The sequence below is a fragment of the Calidris pugnax genome, unplaced genomic scaffold (assembly GCF_001431845.1).
Source record: "Calidris pugnax isolate Ruff unplaced genomic scaffold, ASM143184v1 scaffold127, whole genome shotgun sequence".
Classification (NCBI taxonomy): domain Eukaryota; kingdom Metazoa; phylum Chordata; class Aves; order Charadriiformes; family Scolopacidae; genus Calidris; species Calidris pugnax.
In genome coordinates this window covers 3,099,377-3,121,084 of record NW_015090883.1, presented here as the reverse complement: position 1 = coordinate 3,121,084, position 21,708 = coordinate 3,099,377, and the positions used below count along the sequence as shown (strand labels likewise).

Genomic DNA, 21,708 nt, shown 5'->3' with positions numbered 1-21,708 from the left:
CAGGGAGTCAGAGTCAGAACCCTGGCTTGGACACAGGTTGCCGTGTAACATCAGATAGCTCATGCCCTATGCTATAAAGTAGGAATAATGATATTTCCTAGGTATTTGTGACAAGAATTAATTTTTACTTCCTGGCACATAAAATTGAGCATGGAAGCATTCCATTGAAAAAAAAAAATCTTAAAAAAACCCCAAAAAAAGTGTAACATCAGATATCTCATACCCTATGCTATAAAGTAGGAATAATGATATTTCCTAGGTATTTGTGACAAGAAATAATTTTTACTTCCTGGCACATAAGATTGAGCATGGAAGCGTTCCACTGAAAAAAAAAAAATCTTAGAAAAACCCCAAAAAACCATTAGTCATCATCACTAACAATACTACAATTTGTCCTATACTTCCCACTTTTCCTGTCTTAGGAATAAGGATATTTCCTAGGTATGTCTGACAAGAATTAATTTTTACTTACTCATACATTTAATATGAAGCTGAAACAAGTACCTCAAGGAAGAAAATATTGTCTGCCCACAGCTGAAGTTAATAATCAGGTAGAATTTACTGTGCTACCAAAATAATTTAAGTGATTTAAGACTTCGTATGTGCCCTTACCTTAGCATTGGCTGCTCACATGAAGATTGGATCATTACATGAAGCTCCTATTGGGAAAAGAATACGTTTCCCAAACACTAGCTTGTCTTTTCTAGTGATTTTATTAAATATATACCGGTGAGAGCAGGCTTCAGAGCTGCTCAGAAATTCGGTGTACAACAGGAAAGAAGCAGCCTTCTCCTCCTTGAACTATATGTGCCTCCTGCTGGCTAAAACGTTTGACTCTTCTCATTGGGTTGACAAATCAAATTCAGTTGAATAATAGGTTGACCCACAGCATATAGTGATCTCGTCCAGAACTAAGAAAAAAAAAAAAAAAAGACAAAAAAATACAAAGTGTTTTTCACTTCATAAGCCAATTTTTTTTTTCCATTTGAAGTAATAGATGTTTCTTTTAACTTTTAGAGAAAAGTTCATTTTAAATGGAAATGTGACATTTTGGTTTAATGCAAATTGAATTTGGCTGGAGTTTTTTTACTGATTTTTTATTTCACTGAGAAGATAATACTTCATTTTGTTTTGACCCTTAAGTTACTTTTTTGTTTTCCAAAGTTTACCTTTGAACTGAAAGATCAGTAATTCTCTGCTCCAGTTTTATCAAGATTTCATCCCTTTTCCAGTCTGTTCTTAGCCCAAGAACTGCAGTTTTTCCACAGTATTTTGCTAGCCTTGTGGAATTTTGCACCTAATGCTTCATCAAACCCCTGTTTAAAGTTTGATCCAAACATTGTATCCTTTAATCCAATCCACTACCATTTTTCTTTACTAAAGTTGAAAAAAAAAAACCACAACTTATTCTTTAGCAGAGTTAGCATCTCTGGAAAACTACTCCTAGTACCTCTCAAGATATAATAGAATTTTTGTTACAATGCAAAAAAAAGAAAAACAGTAAGACTTTGATCATTGTGGTCAGAAACAACGTGAGGATTTCTGCCCTCTAAATGGACCAGAGATACCAAAGGAGGCTCCCCAGCACAGTAGAAGAAGAAGCCCCACATCTCTCTACTCTGCATGATTTCTCATCTACAGTTGGCACTGCAGTGTCCCACCATCCACCTGTTCCACAGCCGGTAATGGGTTCAAATCTTTGCCTGGCCAAGGGACACTGACATACCCGAGTTTCCTGCTGAACAGGTTGACTTTTCAACCAATGTTTCATGACCTTCTGCACTCCACATACATATTCATTGCGACACGCATGATTAGCGATCCCATTAATGGACATGCAAAGCTCCTCCAAAAAGTCTGCAGGTTCTCTCTACAAGCCCAATTTCCTCTCCAAAGCTCACAGGGCTCTTTTTCTGAATGTGCAAGCACCCATAGGTCTCCTTTTAATTCTTAGCACAAACTGACCAGTAAAGTGACTAAATAGTTTAGCAATACCAGTGCACACCAAGAGGAAAATACTTATTATTTCCTGTCATTGAGCTACATTTTGGGGCATAACACACTATATGTCTTCAAAACTTCTCTCAGCACCTGAGAGCATCCCCAGTGTGCTCATTATCCCATAATCTGGATGCTCGATGGGAATTTACTATGCATGTTAATAACAGATTAGTCTGTCTAGACCAACACGCAGAGATCCATGCAGTGGCTGAGATGGTCATTGCTTAAAACAAACAGCCTCAGGACCACAAACATGATGGTCATCAGCGTATTTATAGAAAGTACCTCAGTTTTCTTGGCCTTCACAGCTTCCCCTCACACATGAGAAAACACGGATCAGGGAGTACCTTGCAGAGAGCTTAGATTAAACTTACTGCAGGTGGGCTCCTTGCTGTGGGTGTTAATGAGGAGCAGACGAGCAGGGATAGGAAACCCGGGGAGGGATGTGTGACTGATGATGGGCAAGAGCAATTGCCAAGGACAGCCCGAACCTCTTTGGCTGTTGCATTAAATTGGCTTGTTTGGGAACTGCCAAATAAGAGCTAATTAGATCAAATTGCTTCATCCAGGATGGTAAGTAAGTGGGCAAGGGCTAATTTATTAGTGCTCAGCCCTGAGTGAGGGAGGTCCAGCCCACTGAGAGGAAAATACCTATTGTGGTAGATCAGAGCAGACTTAGCAAGGCAGGACACTTACGTGATGAAAAGCAGAGATGAAATTATTCATTTAAAGCTCTTGTTAAGCTGTGAGAGATAAAATAAGTTCCCACTAAAAAGGAATTAATAATTGCAGGATGAGATGGTAAAAATTTTATTTTAAGACAAGCCCGGACTTCAGGGGGATTCCTCCTCTTTTCCTTCCCGTGAGAAACCCAGTCACACCCCTTCCCTCAAACAGCAAGATTGTGCTGTTTGCTATAAATCATCTCAGCAGGCAGCTGGGCAGAAGGGATTCAAGGCAGAAAGGTGACAATTACAGACCAAAAGGAAGGGGTTTGTTGCTATTTTGTGGGGCTTTTTAACCTGGCAAACTATGTTTAGTTTATCAAATTGAGCTACATCAGAATGAGAAATGGCAATAAAACAATGTAATTGGTTTCCCAGCATGGTGTGCATTCCCCTCAATGTGGACTTGCTCTAGGGGAGGGTCTGGGCTGAAGAGTTGAGTAGGCTGTCATCTTTGAGACCCCCCCTCAGCTGGAAGACTAAACACTTTAGTGTAAACCTGACAGCACAACTTGGGTCTTTCTGCACCTAAGGCTGGCTGGAAATCTTCTTGTTCCTCAGACAGTGCTTATTTCCCTTGTAGCAAAACATGATGTTGTCGTTTGTGCTTAATCCCCCGAAAAGCAGGCTGCTGCGGTCACACCAGAGGAGCATCGCTCAGCCTGGCTCCCACCTCCCAACACGCTTTGACAGATGTGACAATGACCACTGGAGCTGTAACACCTTCAAGTCCTCCCCAGTTCTGTAACGTGACATCATAAAAATGACCCCATGGGGTTCCCGTCTGTCTTTCTTTAATGACTCTTTGCAAAACAGCCTCAATTTACATGCTGTTTTGTTTCTTTTTCACTCCTTGCATTCCCAGCTTGTGTACTGGAACATGCTGGGCACTTTCTTTCACGCAAGCCCTTATAGGAAGAAGAGATTTGCAGGCCAAACTCTGTGGAATTTTCTGTGTCAATTTTTCTGCCCAGATATTCGTGCAAGGGGAAGCAATTAACTTGCAGTCGTTAGATCTGTACACAGCACATGCAAGGGACTAATGGCCTGGGCTTGCTCCTGCCTGGATTAGCTCTGGCCAGTTAACAAGAGCACAATGCACTGTGCGTGTCTTCATCTCCACTGACACCACCTGCAAAAGCATGAAATGCACAGAAGTCCAGATGCATTCAGTGAGACAGTGGCTTAGGGAAAAGGCTTTTTTGTTCTTTGTTTGGGTTTTGGGGGTTTTTTTGGTTGGTTTGGTTGCTTTTTGGATTTTTCCCCCCGTCAGGAATTACAATAGTCATGGTTTTTCTGCTTTTGGTTGAACAGGACAGTCAAGTGTCCACCTCAAGAAATATTCAGACTTCTGCTAAAAAGTAGGACTACATTGCTTATCTTAGGCTTTTTTGGGGTTTTTTTCACACTTTTTTTCTTTTTTACATTCTTTTACACCAGTGATTCTGGTGGTTCTAAATAAGAGAGAAGGACTGCAGTTCTGGACCCCCACCAACTAAGGTATTTGGCACACCATGGCTCTGTTTAATAAAGTGGATATCATAAACAAGTTCTCCATGTGCATGAGCAAGATTCCCAGTCCCAACTTGCTTTGGAACATGATACAACCTTATTTTACTACTTTATTCCTCCTAGTCATATAACAATATTTAGAAGGAAATAGTGGCACAGGTCTATTTATCTACCTGCTTCAAGTCAAAACTTCAGTGTCCATCCATCCTGTTTAAATTTGGGTCAGTAATGACATTTTCCTTAAAGGAAGAAGGAGGCTCTGCCCAAGAAATATGGCACCGTCAAGAGAGGACCATCAAAAAAAAACATCAGCACCTCGTGATGGAAGAGAAGGAAAGGATGACCCAAAGACTGTTTCCTACAGCGGGAAAGGTCTCCAGTGTCCTCCATGGAAATGATCCAAAGCTTTGCCAGGAAGCAGCTTGACACCTGCCAGCCCAAGCAATGTGCTGTGAAATTTGCGTGGGATCCTCCTTCGTGCACTGTTCATTTTTAGTATGTTAGTCCTAAATTTAATGTTGTTGTTTTTTTTTTTTATGCAACTTTTATCTTTTTTCTACCATGTAACAATTTGTTTCAAAAATAGTTGGTGTTATGCAAAACAGCAGACTGTACTGAGAAAATCATGTTTCAGCAAGAAAACGTGCAACCCTTAGCATCCTGCATACAGATTTTGGAGCAGAAAAAAGTATTTCACAACCTGTCACACATCAACCCTCTTGCTTTTTTTTGTTTTTTCATTGTCTTTCTCAATCACCTCTAGGAACAATTCCTTGGGTTAGCGGGCTGGATAAAGCAGCTTCCTGGGGGACTTTTTAAAAACAAATTAGCCTTCTCTATAACCCAGGCAATAGGTCAGGACGTCGGAGCAAACAGCTGTAGGTAGGTAAGGGCATGCCCTGGAAATGGAAACCAAGTGAAGGAGCAGAATGAGAATGGACATAAACTAGAAAATGCAAATAACCCTTTTTCCAAGAAAAAACAAGAGTGATACAGAGCAGCTAAAGCAGGTCAGGTGAAGAGACATACACTCATGGGGGAAGAGAGAGAATTTGGAAATAGTGGGTGGTTTTGGAGAAATGTGTCTTTGACTTACACAATTAATACACAACAAGCAGCAAGAGCCAGTATGGACTGTGTGGCATGAACAGCATATAAAGAGCAGCACAAAAACAGGGGAGATGTTTTTGCTTAGTTCAGAGAAGGCTTTTTTCTTAATTTTTTCTCAAAAAGTCAAGGGAAGGCTCAGCCACGAGGGATCTCTATATCCACTACAGAGAAGTATCAACCGTGCTTGCAGGAATTTTTTGTCACTCCCATTTGATGGGAAAGGAACCATAGGTCAGGAGTTTGCACCCCCTGTGAGTGCCCTGTGACTGGCCTGTGTTGCAATTTCCCAAGTTGATGAAAAAACAACGAGGCAGCAGGGGAAACTGAGGCCTCACATAGAAGGTAGTCAGCATGAAGACACTGCAGAAAGACAAAAGAATTTACAGGAAAAGACAACCCCAACCATATCTGTGCTTCTCAATGTCAAAAAGCTTCACCTCCTCCCTCCTCTCTGCATTGGTAACTTCTCACAGACATCCTAGCAAATAATTTCTGTGGAGAGAGATGGGGAAAGAGAGACAGAGCCTCCTCCAAGCTCTCTCCATATGCAGAGACACAGCTCAGAACAAGTAGAGGTATGGCTGGGAGCTTGCACCTCTCTTTTGAAACCAGCCCAGCATCACTTCTTCCCATCATGAGAGACCCAGAAAACACTGCAATCTGGATTGTCAACCAAAGAGCAGAGGAAGGAGGGGCAAAAACAAGCACAAAGATTCGGCAACAGTGAGATTACCAGCAATGCACCTTTTTTTTCCACAGGGATATCCAAAAGGGAAGTTTAATTACAGCTCCTCTGCCCTTGCTGGATGATAAGACGAAAGAAAAAAAAACAGAAACACAACAGGAAAAGCATTTTCATCATCCAGAAGGTCTTTGTTGCAATTTTTTTTTCCATCTTTGTAAAACATTACATCATAAAATAAAGACAATAGCAGCAAAACTTATCAAGATGGTACAAGCACATTCTGCTCTGTACCCTGGTAATGACATTTATGAAATTGTCCCTTTTCTGAAAATGCCTTTCTAAAGCACCATAAAATCTTACAGAGAGAGAGAAAGAGGGACAGAGACAAGAGAGTAGATACAACATCCTTGCAAGTGGATTTACTGATTGTTTATACCATAATTTGAGCAGGAAAAACAGTAGATCAGGGTCCCACTGAAATGTTTCCCCAAATTTTTAAGAAAGTTCTTTTTCAAATGCAAGGCTGGAAATGACTAATAATGGTTTCTCAGCCCTGTCCAAAAGGTCCAGATCAAATTCATTATAACTTTGGAAAAAAAATCAGTCTAAAACTATATTGAAACACTGGCCTGAATAAATTTAAATGGCTGGGAAGCTGTGATCCAGATACAAACCCTGCCATTTTCTAATTATAGCTACTACATGACTCCAGGATGTGAGAAACTGCTAAATGGTAGGCTGAAAGCTGGTGTGTTTGCCTCACAGCTCACAATAGGCACCGTAAGCTTTCCTCTTTAAGCACCCAGCTCTCACAAGGGAAAAAGATCGTGTGGGTGGAATATATTTGGGAGCCTAAAGTATTCTCTCTCACATGCCAGATATCACCTGCCTGTGATCTGCTCTCAAGGAGTTCAGCCAAGGAGAGCAGATCCTATTTGCCTCAAAAGGCCACCTGCTAGACATACATCTGCTTTTCCCTGAAAGCACCAGCACTGGTATTTACTGGTGGTAAGACTCATCCCAGACGTGACCTGTAACCAGAGGTGAGGGAGCACAGAAGTTCACATCTACCTGCGTGGAGCGGGGAGGCACCACCACTAAATCCATGTGTGATGGTGGGCACGGTGTGTGAGGTCTTTGTATGAGACCTTTTTAGAACCGCTTCCTGAGAACTCACCAGTGCTGTGGGTAAGACCAGCCTTTAGGGTGACCTCAGCCCAGCTCACAGAGCATGCGCTGGCTACGTCAGGACACCTCCCAAATAAGCTTTCACAAGTGCTTCCTCAGTGTGTGATTTCCCCAGCACGAGTCAATAGAGTCTAACATCATTATGTACTTGAGTTGCACTGGCAGGAAGAAAAAATAGAGGGTCCAGCTCAGCAATGGTATTAAGGAGAGTAACTCCTACTAGTAGTAAAGAAGATGGGGACCTCGGGAAAAATTAGGCAATCTAAAGGTATTTTCAGATCTGCATTTTTTTCACGGATATATTTCAGGCAACTGGTTTCATACATTAAACTATAAGCTTTTATTTGAGTTTCATAGATTTGTGTTAGTATGTTTTGTGTTTTCATTGAAATTTAATTGCCTAAGGAACTGTTTCTGAATCTGGGCATATTTGTATTTAGTAAGTGTAAATGGCACTGCCATTAAAGCAGCAGGTCTTTGCTCTACAAAGCTTAAAAATAACAAGCTAGTTCCACTTTACTGCACTGACTTGATGGGGACAGATTTTGGCCTTAGATTAGACAAAGCATAGTTCAGAACAAATATATGTACAGGAAGGACTGAAGCAGTTCCCAGTCACCTTTCAAATTCATGTTTAGTAGAAGACTTCTTGTTCTAGGTTAGTACTCAACATAACATAAAGCTTGGTCTTTGCCTGGTATTTATTTTTAGAGGATGATGGGAAAAGTGAGACTAGCAGACATCATGCAACCTGACAACACAAATAAGCCCCTGAGAAAACCAAAGCTGGCAAACAAACAGCCATGTACAGCATAAACACAAATTCTTCAGGAAAACACAGGTTTTATAAGGACGGGGTTTTTAACACCCTGAACTCACAGACATACTTTCATTTATTGTGGGTTTGAGAATTTTGCAGAAAGTCTCTGGCGTAGCCCATTAATGGCTTTGGAAGAAGCACACTTGTACTAGAGACATCATTAAGCCAGACAGCAGGAGCTCAGATGATTTATAACTTCACAGCAACAACCAAAATCAGATTTCATAAATGTAAATCACTGGTTTTAATTACTATTATTTCTAATAACTGTTATTAGAAATAATATTCCCTATTAAAGGATAATGAAATTCACAGACTGTCACATGGATGAAGTTACAAATCTTTTCAAAAACACTCATGCAAAATCTGCACAAGTTCAGTGATGGTTAATGTTTCAGGAGGATCCCCAATAGAGCATGCCAGAATTCTCCTGCACAAGGTACTAGAAAGTGGGACTGCAGAGCTGAAAGCTGTAGGAAAACAGAAGCTGAGTTGTCCTCTATGTGTGAGGGCTGCGGCTACAGAAAATCCATGTTTCCTTTGTTCTTTCAGGTCCCAATTCCCATGTCAAGCCATGTTGTGCTCAGGGCAGGATCTGAGATTCAAAGTCAGTAAGTCACCCTTGTGTTTGACTTTTTATTTTCAGGCTGCTGTGAAAGGGTATAATTTAGAGCACGGAGTTTTGGATATGGTTCAGACTACCTTTTGCTAAAACTTTCAATAATGGTGGAACAACCTCACTAGAAATCACATCCTAAGTTTTTTATAATTATTATCAAATGCCAAAGGATGAGAATTTTAGCCATAAAAACAGTTGATGTTTGAACTGAGATTCTCTCCCAAGCTGTTGCATACAACTAAAACCAAGGGATGGCCTTTACAAGGGGAGAAGCAATTTATGACATTAAAATGTCATTTTAGTTGTCAGACATTTCTCTCTGCCTCTGCTATGCAATACACCATTTGCACTTTCCATATTATAATAAAAAGTATATATTGAGGTATTTAATAAGCAATCATATAGGAGGAAATATTTACTCCAGTAGCAGACTGGCAGCTTCCTCAGCAAGTTTCACAAACACAGAAAAGGAGAGCAATGAAAGAGAGTGTTTTGCCTTCATGTAAAAGGCCATCAAATGCTCTATTCAGTATCTCACTGGGAGTTTATTCAGCATCACCTTTTGTCCCTCAATCCATCATATCCCAAAATAAGAGTTGCTGAAGATACAGCTGATAAAAAGTCAGCCAGAGATTCAGGCATGGTGTGGCCAGGCAGAAACTACAATGAGACACACACTCCATCAGCTAGAATCTGGACAAGGGACAGACTGAAAACTCAGGAAGTTTAGAGATTAAAAACATGCCAATATTTCATTACCCTTCTATCCCATCAGAGCAAACAGTTTTGAATTTGGCCACTGAACTTTGCCTCCTCAGTTGCTTTGTCCAGATTGACCTGTTTTCCATGATTTGCCCAACGCCCAACTCCCTGCTCACACAGACAAGTCCCACAAGACAGACTCCTAGTTTCCCTGACCCTCTGGCTATGACTAAGCCATTTACTCCACACAGAGGAAATGCATCTCCCATATCCTTACAGCTGCCTGTGCAGGACTTTTTGCCATTACAGGCAATCATTTCTTGCGAGAACTTAGTTGAGAATAACTAACACTGCTTGCATGATGTTGGTTTTAGCATTTGGTAACCAAAGAGAATTAATTGTTAGCACAGCCTGTATGCATTGCATGCTTTCTGAGTCAGACGAGATGCTTTTGTGAGCCTGATCCTTCATACCAGCAAAGCGCAGGATGGTGTAACCAGGACCCAAATCGCATGTCTGAGCATTTCTGAACCTTTTCCAGAATTCAAATGCAAATCCTAAATTGTAGCTTTCACTCCTAACTTCCCACCAGGCCACAGGAAAACCCCAGATCTGAACAGCATAAAAGCTTAGCACATCCAGGTATGCTTCATCCATCATGGAACTACAGAATTAGCAGGACATGATTCTGAGTGAGACTTCAGAAGATTTGCTCACGTGTGGCACCCAAGGCTGAACTTCATCCCAAGCCTGCCCAAAACCAGGAGGAACAGGAGGGCTGAATGCCTGTGATGCCTGACCAGACCTACATCTTGCTGGTATCTGCCTGTGGCTCGAGGAGAACAGGACCTAAGGATGGCCACAAGCAGCCATCTGCATCACTGTGAAGCTGAGCACAGGGCTGTGTGGCACAGAAGCCTCCAGAAGCCACAGCAGCTCTTGAGGCAGATGAAACTTTCCCCAGGGACTGGGCTGACTGCCCTGCCTCAAGCCAGAGCACAGCCCCACACCTGAAGAGATTCACTGGGGAACTAAGCAGAATCCAATTTCTGTTGGATCTTACTGAGTTAAAGCAATCCCAAATGACCTGACATTTTTCAAACATTGTTTTTTCATCCCTAATTTTCAAGCAGATAATGAAATGAGGGAGGTGATACGGTATTTCAAGTGAAGCAAACCAGCAGACAGAGCATACTAAGAACTCTCCTCCTCTGCACCAGTGGAATTTGGCTCATTCCTGCAAATCGTGCAGACTCAATTAGATATGCAGATATGCAGACTCAAAATTTGCATTGGCATGCTTCTAGTCATAGCCATGGCAATTGTGTATTCTGGTGACCAGTTAGATTTTGAGTTGGCTCATTGCACATAAGATCTCAGAACCTATCACAGAAAACGAAGCGTGCGTTTTGGTGTGTGCAGACATGGGCGTGCAAAGCCCAAAGCCTGTGTCTGTCTGACCTGCGAGTGTCTGTATGTCTGACCAGCTTGTAAGACTTAGTACGTCTCTGTCATCTACATCCATGCTTAATTTACCTAGAAGCCTACAGTTTGAATTGCAGGGATATTTAGGGGTTTGTGAAGGCGCAGGGGAAGCATCGCTGGTGCAATCGCCTCTCATTTCCAGCATGCAAATTCTATCTGCAATGGCAAACACAGTAGCCCACAGGCTGAGGCTACAAAATTTTAGTCTGTTTTGCAATTCCCATTAATTATTTTGCAGCCTTTTCTTTGAATAATTACTGTGAAGTCTAGGGACATTTGTATTTCTTATATCCATATGTCCAGACACCACAAAAGAGTTTTAAAAAACGTCAACAGTTTGGTTACATTTCCCTTTAGTCTAGAAACGCAGAGAGCTCATGTTAAGATTTTATCAAGAAAAGAGATAGCAAATGAAACAAAGGTAGTACCTAAAAGGAAATAAAACAGTAATTCAAAATACTTGTTTAAAAAGTTACAAAATATGACAGCATTAATGGCACTTAAAGCTATAAGCACTTAAAAAATTACCACCATAATTTTCTCAACTTCTTTTTCCAAAATTTCTTTTTTCTTTTTCTTTTCTTTTTTCAGAGATTATGACTGCAGCTTATGTCTAAACCCAAACCCAGCAACAGGGGGCTGAGAGCCCTGAGATTCTATGGTTGCCCTGGCTCTCATTTGAATAGCGTATATGCTCTTATGTCTATTTTTAAAAATTCAGATTCAGCTACAGAGAACAGCAGTTTGCTGACATGCAAAAGCTAGAGCTTTCCTTCTGTCTTCATAGTCTTACAGCATTAAAGTTGAAGGGTTTTTTTCCAGTGGTAGAAAGTGTGGATGAGAAATTCTTTTAAAAAAAAAACAGTTGACCCACTGTTTTATACACCTAGCCCAATATCATTAAATTAATGTTTCTCTTCCGCGAAACAACATAGCACAAGATGCTGTATTTTCTTCATATGCACTTTCTTGCTGTGACTTTACATTGAATATTTCCTACACGAGAAAAAAAATCCATTTGTTTCTTTTCCTTCTTTTTGTCACTGGTTAAGATAAATACCCACAGAGGTTTTTTTGTTGTTTTTGTTTTTTTAATGAAAAGAGCAATCCGACCCTTAAATATGTCTGTGTTGATTTTTCAAACCAGCACCCAGCTGGTGGCTGTGTCTATGGACATTCTTCTGGAGTTTAGAAAGATAATGCATCTGATTCAAAAATGGAAAAAAAAAAAAATCTAGCTTGGATCACGTGCCAAAACGTAAACTAAGCTTTACTGAAAGTTTCTAGTTCACTCCAATCATTTCTCCTCTTTTTAATCACCAGGGGAAGGCTTTATGGATGCGTACTCCATTACAAAGACAAGCTCTTTTCCATCCCTTTGAAAGGCTCTTCTTACATAGCTGCCCTTTGTCTACCATTAAGCCATGGTAGGAGCACTCTGGTGATATTGCCAGGCTGCAATCTCTTCCTTTGTGTCTCGCCCTGGTAATCTTAGACAGGCTGAAATTTCCATGTGCGTAGCTTTCTGTTGCCATTCTGCGGTGCTGTGTTCCTGATTTGTTTTGGCAGAGCAAGCTCGAGTCTTTATGGCACAGTGAAATATTCTTCGATGCTATATAATTCAGACTGAATAAGGAGTCTGTATAAGGCACGTGTCTCAATATATATATGTATATAAAAACACTAACATTGTTAATTCAAGTCAAGCATCTTTTACATTTAACTTCTGTCTTCAAGTAACGCATTGTTTTCATGTTCCCTTTCTTTGGTTTCATTGGGGATCACTCCATTCTCCAGGTCTGAGTGCTGCTGGATGCAGTTGGTCAGGACTGCAGTGCTAGAAGAGTTCTCAGAGTTACACATCTTCTCCGTCTCCTCTTCCTTTTTTTCTTCATCCAAGGAGTAGTTTCGGAAGGTCTCGTAAATTTTACGCACATCCTCAGGGATGGTCTTTTTGAGGTCTTTGTTTTTCCTTTTGGTCATCTTAGCAGACGATCCAAACTTGTTAATGATGTTGTCCTCGGATGCCCCCTGCCCGTGCTTGTTGAGCTGATCTGACCCTTTAAGGCGCAGGTTGTTAGGCCTGTTGTTGATGCTTTCCTGAGATGAGGCCTTGAAGCGTCCTGTTTCCAAGGCAGTAAAGACGGAGCGCTTCTCTGGAGAGAGCATGTCCAAGGAGTGGGCTCGCTGGTCCAGGCCCAGGCGCCTGCGCTCCATGCTCCGGATGGTGGCCGCCCGTTGAAGTTTGTCATGGATCTCCACGCTGAGCCGCCTCCGTGTCTCTCTGAACTCAGCCGTCACGTTGGCTTTCCACTCTGCTGCGTGGGCTTTTATTTCTCCAACCTTTACGACAATGAGAAAGAGAAATGAATAATAATAACAATAAAAAGAAACAGCCAAATGAAGCCATAGTCTTTCCTACAGAGCAGCAGCACAAACACTTTCTTCTCCGGCATAAAATTGAAGACTGGTCTCAGCTCCAATGTATACACCTGGACTCAAAACTTCAGCAAAGTGTTTATGCTGGGCAAGCTCTAAACACACAAAGTAGTGACTAGCTAATGCCTGATGTGGCATAGAACTTGTCTGCCTGGTCCACATTTTGCCACACATTTTATAGCTGTGTTGCGTGATGGAAGGTGTTAATGCTAATCCCTCCTTGGTTAAGAACAAAACTTCTGACTTATAATATCAGTGGTAGAGGGTCAGGAGTGAGCAAAATTAAACACATCCAGTTATACCAATATGCTCCAGAGAACCAGTGTAGCAATGCAGTAAGATATTTTCCCATATTATAGAATCATAGAATGGTTTAGGTTGGAAGGGACCTTAAAGATCATCTTTTTCCAACCCCCCTGCCCATGGGCAGAGACACATCCCACAAGACCAGGTTGCTCAAAGCCCCATCCAACCTGCCCTTGACCACGTCCAGAAATGGGACATCCACAAGTTCTCTGGGCAACCTGTTCCAGTGTCTCACCACGCTTATAGTGAAACATTTCTTCCTAGTATCTACTCTAAATCTACCCTCTTTCAATTTGAAGCCATTACCCCTCATCCTATCACTACCTGCCTTTGTAAAAAATGTCTCTTCAGCTCTCCTGTAGCTCCCTTCAGATACTAGAAAGCTGCTATAAGGTCTCCTCAGAGCCTCCTCTTCTTTAGGCTGAAAAACCCCAACTCTCTCAGCCTGTCTTCATAGGAGAGGTGCTCCACCTCTCTTATCATCTTCATGGCCCTCCTCTGGACTCGCTCCAACAGGTCCATGCCCTTCTTGTGTTGAGAACTCTAAAGCTGGACTCAGTACTCCAGGTGCGGTCTCACCAGAGTGGAGTAGAGGGGCAGACTGACCTCCCTCAACCTCCTGGCAATGCTTCTTTTGATGCAGCACAGGATACGGTTCTGGGCTGCAAGCCCACATTGTTGGGTCATGTTGCTCATCCACCAACACCCCCAAGTCCTTCTCCTTAGGGCTGCTCTCAATTCACTCTCCACCTAGCCTGTATTTGTGCTTGGGATTGTATTTGTAAGGTCCAGGTGCAGGACCTTACACGTGGCCTGGTTGAACTTCATAAAGTTGGCACAGGCTAATCTCTCAAGCCTGTCCAGGTCCCTCTGGATGGCATTCCATCCTTCCAGTGTGTCAACCGCTCCACACAGCTTAGTGTCATCAGCAAATTTGCTGAGGGTGCACTCTATCCCACTGTCCATGTCAACAACAAAGATGTTAAGCAGCACCAGAGTCAGTACTGACCCCTCTCTTGCTCATGGATGGAGCTGTGCAGTCCCACTGAAGGTTCTGTTCAGTACCACAGAGCTACAGAATAATCAATGCTGGAAATACCCATTAGATAATTTCAGGTGGACCTCTGATTGATCCAGTCTAGGCTTCATTCTCAGGGACAAATGCAGCTGTCTCTAATGGAGGCTTCCATTACATAACTGTCCAAGTACCACCCTGTCAAGCCAGCTGGAGGAGTTTTCAACACATATGCTGTGTGGGAACGATGAGCATGTCCTTAAACGTCCCACTGCTTTCCTCTCTTTCACTCCTTTGCACCTGAGAGCAGAATAATGGCTAAAAATAAAGCACCTACATAGCTGTTGTATTGAATAAATGTTTATTCTGAAAAGAGAAAAAAGAAGATGAATGACCAAGCAATATCTTGGTCAACACAGGCCTTTTCCAAAATTCAGATAAAGGAGAACATATTCAGGAGTACAATGTCTGCAGAAGCCCACTAAGATCAATGGTTTGCTTGGACTGCTGTAGTCAGAACTCAGTTTCTGCTTTCAGTAGTCCACAAGGCAGTCATCTTTAGTTCCTGCCAGATGAGCAGGTGTCCATTTAGAACTGTATTACTTGTGGCAGCCAGGCATCTCACCTCTACCACGAGAGATCAGATTCCTACCTTTAAGTGCCTGCTGAGGATCAACCTGACAGCCAAACTCTCTGTGAAGCCCCCCTTGGAGATGCACAGGGGATGCACTGGGCCACAGGTAGCGCAGATGCCTTCATAAATGATAAACAGCACTACCCCTCTGCCAAACTTTGTCTATGCCTGCTCTTTGACTAACTCTGCCACGTTAGCTTTGCTAGTAATGCAGGGCGAGATTGTCTAACAAATTGGAATTATATTATTAACATCCTCCACAATGGGCTTCAGTTCTAGAGTCATGGCTACTGCCTTCTATTTTCCACCCTTATTTGAGTGAAGCGTTAGCGGTACTGTCTTTGAAACACAAGGAGCATATTCCGAGTGAATTTAATCATGTTCTCCCTGATGCTGACTACTCAGTTTCTTCAATTTTTAATAATATGACACTCAGTAAGGAGCCTGAATCTAAACCTTTATTCGGAACCATAATCCCCGGCATATGGAAAGGTGGGAAAAGTCAATATAACACCCTGGTTTAAAGGCAGATTCTTGTTTCATAATGAAGAGAGCCATCTCATGTCTTCAAAACCCATGCATCTCCAATTTTTAAAGAGACAACACTAAAATTTTTATCACAATTTTGTACCTAGTTTCAGAGTGAAGGCTGGCCTCTCTTACTCCATAATTGCAATCCTACTGATGTGTTCTCTGTACTCGGTAGTACTAATGGAGGTGTAACAACCTAGGTTGCTTCAGTTGCTCTCTTTGCTCCCTTTGTGAAGGAGCTAAAGATCAGAGGTAACTGGATACGAAAGGCACCCAGTGGAGTAAACCAGGGGGAATACTGAGCATTGGTCATGCAGAGGAGCATCCTTCTTTTGACACAAAGGAATCAGGCGCTTAAAGCTCTCTTATAAAATGACAAACCACTGAGAAATTACTAGTCATACCTCTTCTTTTGTCTTCTTGGACAGGACTCTTAACCAGTCGCCAATCATACTCAGGACAGCGGCAAAATAGGCAAGGCCAACAAGGATCCAGAACCACACTAAGGGTTTGTACCACTCCCGGTAATGGATGTCAGCGTTTCCCCCTGAAATAAGCAAATACTTGTGCTTAGGAATCATGAGATGCCAAAGTTGTGACAAAATAGCTGCAATTCTGAGAAATTCCTGAAAGGGTTTCTTTACTCTTGCCAACACCACTGTAGTTCTAATTATAGACGAGAGGCACACGTCAGTTGGGAGGAACACAGTCTGTTCTTAATTTAAGACTCTTCAAAATTACCTATTGTTCTGCTGCTATGTGACCTGCCAGAGTAGCTAGTAAACACTTTTCTTTATATTGCTCATACTCTGAAGCAAGTCTGAAATTACTGCTTTGATAGTACTCACAACAGCATGAACACATTTCCAAGAAAAAAAGTTTAATACAGCTAGTCTTCCTTATTCTGAACTGCCTGCAGTCTGGTGAACTTACAGTTCAACCCCCTCAGGTTATAGAGTTTCCAGATTTTTTTTGGCTTTAGCTACAGGATTGAGAGACCTATGCACAGGTGAAAGAGAAGTAGCTCTGTCTTCCTCTCCAAATCAGGACATCTGACAGGAAGCCAACTGTGCATCAGCCCTGATAATAAGGATATGCTGTCTGCTTGGGGATCAGTTACAGTGGTGCATTCTCTGGCCAGTGACTTAAGAGGAGATATGGATCAAATGAAGCAACAAATATCTATATGATCTTCATGCAAGTCTCAGGATGAGCTGGTAAAACAAGAATGTGAGATATTTGGCAAATCTAATGGATTACAAAGACCATAAAATAAGTGCCGTAGCAGCCAGGCTGCTGCCTACAACAGAACAGAATAAACTTTTCCAAAGGAAAGCAACCACAATCTCACTTTTGAGACTCCCAGTCCTATCACAGCCCTACGTGTGCTGCAAGGATGACAGCCAGCGAGAGGCAGGCACAGCCCTGAGCCGAGGAGAGTGAGCAGCAGGGAATCTGCACAGCCCCATGGGCACAGCCATATCCCTGAATGCAGGAGAGCAAACATCACCTTGGTGGTTCCTGTGTAAATCTCTGCCTGAAGAGCAAGCCTACCAGGGGACTTGGGCAGAGGATTGTGTATTTCCTGGACTCTAGCCTCGGTTAGACAAGAGATAGACACCAATCTGTATCTCTGTATGACTACAGAGAGATTTTGGGATTTTTCCCCATTAAAATCACCAGAGAACACAGTTCAGTATCCCCCCTGAGCTTTTTGTAGTCTGAGACATTCCTACGACTCTTTCATTTTGTTCAGACTCAGTATGAGTATGGTGCTAGAACATCTCCATGGAAGGCCAGACATTTGAGAATTGGCAGGGACCCAAATATTAGTTTTGATGTTAATCCTTCCCCACAGACCACAAGAATCACTCTCTTTTTCCCAGTCTTTAAGAGTGTGAAACAATGGGAGGTGGGGACTGCTGTTGCTATGGTACAATGAGGCTCTTCTGATCATACATGTCCCTGAGGAAGCTTGCTATGAAACAGATTGTCTAGGTCTATCTTACAGAGTAATCAGGCAACTGAAAAAGTATGAGACCACTTTCTTCAGCTTATCAGATCACAGAATCACAAGATATTCTGTTTTCCCAGGCTCCATCCACAATTGTTTCTCCAACAGTAGCACAAAAATTCCCAAACACATTCTAGGTGGAATAAATCAGCACAGCTCCATTGATGCTGTTTTACCAATATGATGTCTTATTTTTTATTTGATGTTGAAGGGACACAGAGAGACACAGAGATTAAGGTGACAGAAAATAAAAGTGACAGAAAATCTGTTTCAAAACTAGCAATAAACTCCAAATATCCTGGTGATCACCTGCCTTAAACTCTTATTGTGAGATCACCTCTGAAGTTCTCTCATTCATGGTCCTCCATTTGATTTTTGAAAAATCCTGGTTGTTAGTAGCCACCCAGCTGTGAGTTATATTCTTCTAATTATGTTGGATATAGAAAAATTAAATTTAATAATCAGAGCTTTGTTACTATTATGTTATTAAAGAAAACAATACCGAAGTGTGATATGCTTAAGAAAAATATTGTGAATTATTTTTATTTCACACTGTGATACCACAAAGACAAAATATCAGTGAGCAGTGAGCTTCTCTTCATATTTAAGTGGTTAAAATGGACCAGGCTCACACAATCCCTTTTCTATCTGAATGCTCGTAAAACACTTCTTTTTCATATCTGGAGCTCTCTTTGTTCAGTGCCTTTTTTTTCCTCAATAATTCATATCTTCTATACCACTATGTCATAAAAAAGGAGGATTAGAGTCTTCTCTACAAAAAGACTTGTCTGCAGCTCTTCCTTCAGCAAAGAAAAAATTGCATATCCCTGTAGCTTCATTTGATGTTTTTAACTCAATTCATATTTCACTGATTTATAGGAAGTAACAAAACAGTGCCATAATATGTCTGTTTGTAATGCAGGCATCTTAATGCTGTTAACTAAGACCACTAACAGGCAGGAGGAGTAGAGGTCATGCACTAATGGAGGGGAAAAAATCCACTTATTTTAACCACCTTTTCGTTAGCAAAGCAGTTGTGTGAAGAAAAAAAAAATCTCATCTCTCCAGCCAACGATCTTGACTCCTTCTTTGGAAGTTGATAAGGATGGATATTTATAGTTCCCACTACCACTGTATTAATCTTGGAGAGTATCCTCTGGGTGCTGAGATGCATATCCCATTAGTCCTTCTCTTCCTACATGAGATTTCCTTAACAGGCCAACTGCAATGGCAAAATTTCTGCCAAGGTTAGAGAGAAAAACACAGTTTCTGAAATCACAGAATCTTAGTGGTTGGAAGGGACCTCCGAGATCATCGAGTCCAACCACAAAAAAAAACAAAAACAAAACCAACAACCGAAAAAAAAAACCAAAAAACACAAACAAACAAAAAACAAACAAACAAAAAAACCACCACAACCACCACAAGAACACATACTGTTGCATCCAACCAGAGATTTCTGCAGCCCTATGGCTCAGCCCTACTTTGTAAAAGCTTAACCCATTCACCATTTTGGCTTCTTGCTTCTGCAGTCAGCCTCAGACTGAGACGTAACACAAATCTTGGATTCAATGAGGAAGTCATTTGACTTGTGCATAATTCATTGCATGCTAAAGGATAATCAGGACTTCGCAGACCCCTGTTATCTACCCTGCTGAATGCCTGCAACCTGCAGTTGGCAAAGCACCTGGACCGTAAATCAACCCAGTGTCCTGTTGCACAGTAACCCCAACAGAAACACCTGGCATCATTTCACTGGAATGTAACACATTGTGGAAAGCCTCCTCTCTACACCAGAAAACAAATTCTAAGAGCCAAGGTCCTCATGCCCAGCACCTCGGCTCAAAGCTGCTCACCTGCTACAAAGTCACCGAAGCCAACAGTGGTCAGAGTGACAACCACAAAGTAGATTGACTCCAAGGCTGTCCATCCCTCGATGTGTTTGAAGATAACTGCAGGAATGGTCACAAAGACAATGCAGCCTGCCAGGATGAAGAGGATGGTAGAAATCACCCGGATCTTTGTTTGACTCACTTGCTTTTTCTAGAAAAAGGAAATAACAAAAGAAAAAAAAAAAAAGGATTTTTGAGTGGATTTCTGGGACTGCATACCTTGTGAATGGCAGACCGATCCTCCTGGTGTCACCTGGTATGTCTCTTTCTGCCTTTTGTGAGCTAATTAGGTGGAATACAACCCGCCCTCCCCATTAGTAAGAGCCCTACCTGGGTAATAGTGAACCTCTTTGGCCCCAGAAAATGGTGATTCCCATTTCCCAGGTACAAACCTACCAGAAACACAGCCTGGAAAAACAGTCCTGCGTTTCAAAAAGGCTTCGGTCCACTCCAAATCAGGTTCAATGTGTAAGAAAAAGTGACATTCACACCTCCATACATGTATACGTACACCCACATTGCCTCTCCAGCACCAAGCAATTCAACAAGCAAGACCAAGACAAAAATAAAAATAAAGCCTTTTTTCCTCTAAAAACCTGAGGTTTTATGTAGAAATAATTCATGCTTTGGGTTTTCTAGACTCAAGATTTCCAGCTTTCATTCACAAATGCAAAGGTTAAATCTCCTTTTCAAAAACAGATAGATATGTTATCAGTTTACTCCAGAAATAAAGGATTTATGTCAAATACCAAACACCCAGAGATAAAATTACCTACATAAATCCACACTGAAAAGCTCTTGAACAAAGAGTATGTGTGTTACTGGCTGCTATAAACAGAATACAAATATGAGCAGTGTAATTGCAACATTTTATACTCCAAGTGCACGTAAACTCTAAATTTATTTAATTTAAACTTAAGAGTTTGTTTCCAGTAATATTGATGTGGGCCTGGATTAACACAACTGACTCTGGTAGACTTATTTCAGATTTTCTCTGCTGTAAATAAACTCAAAATTCAATAGAGTTTACCAAGAAACCTGGAAATTACTAGAAATCTTACCGCGGATTAATTACAGTGGCAGTGTAAATTCTGTATTTATCCTGAAATAGAAACGTGGACACCACCGGAAGTCACATTTCCAAATTAGTTTTCCAAATCAAGCATCTCCCTTAACCCAGAAATGAGATCTCATTTCAGATTAGGACGCTGTCTAGACAGGAAATAAGGTCTCAGAAGTTATCTTTGTAACACACAGAAGGAATATTGCCTGAACTGGTTAATATCTGGCCAGCTTGTGAGCAGCACGACTGCTTCCACTGAAGCACGAGCATTTCTTTTAGAGGTGCAATGTCAGACCCTCTGATTGGGGATGCTCTGCATTTAGAACCCAGGCAGCAGCATAAATACACCATGTTTCATAAATACTTCTAGCTCTGAAACTGTTTGAAATGATCCCGACACTGAATTTTTTTCTTTTTTGTGTGTGTGCCTTGTTTTCTGTCTTGTTCTTTTTCATTGTCTGGCTGAACAGAAGTAGCTAAATAGGATTAGTAATATAATGCCATAAATAAGATTAATCAAATACAAGACATGGAAAAAACTGCCACTGAAGTACCAAGGAGAAAAAAACCACAAGAATATAAAACCTGCCTTGACTTCTTATTTCCTCTTTTTCTAGAGAGTCATTTTGAGCAATTTTTTAATACTAGAGGATGCTATAGCTCCCTGAGGAGGTATGGACACACAGTTTACAATGGCAGGATTTCAGACTTACTGTACATGTGGTGAAGGGAAAGCAACTGATCACATGGATGTTTCATGGTGTCTTAGATTGGCACACTTGCTTTTTATCATGGAGGATGAGGATTGAACCACGTTGCTGTTTATTTACTAGTTTGGCCAAGGTGACCCGTTCACTTGTACTAAATGCTTCAGTTTCCTGATATACAAAAATGAAATAGCAGACACTTTGCTGCAGTGGAAGTTAGGAGACACCAGCAGTGCTGTGTAGTCCTGGGAATCCTTGGA

The 21,708-nt window shown here is 41.5% G+C and overlaps 1 protein-coding gene across 1 annotated transcript in view; it reads right to left on the bottom strand.

The window, feature by feature from the left end:
• Positions 1-6,247: 6,247 nt before the first annotated feature.
• KCNK10 (potassium channel, two pore domain subfamily K, member 10) overlaps positions 6,248-21,708 on the bottom strand; it is a 71,410-nt gene continuing 55,949 nt past the window's right edge. The window contains exons 6-8 of the mRNA XM_014946994.1: positions 19,643-19,829; positions 16,177-16,319; positions 6,248-13,190 (exon numbers count right to left, since the gene is read on the bottom strand). Of these exons, the coding sequence (XP_014802480.1) occupies positions 12,567-13,190; positions 16,177-16,319; positions 19,643-19,829 (954 nt within the window). The 3' untranslated portion in view covers positions 6,248-12,566. The remainder of the gene's footprint in view (positions 13,191-16,176; positions 16,320-19,642; positions 19,830-21,708) is intronic.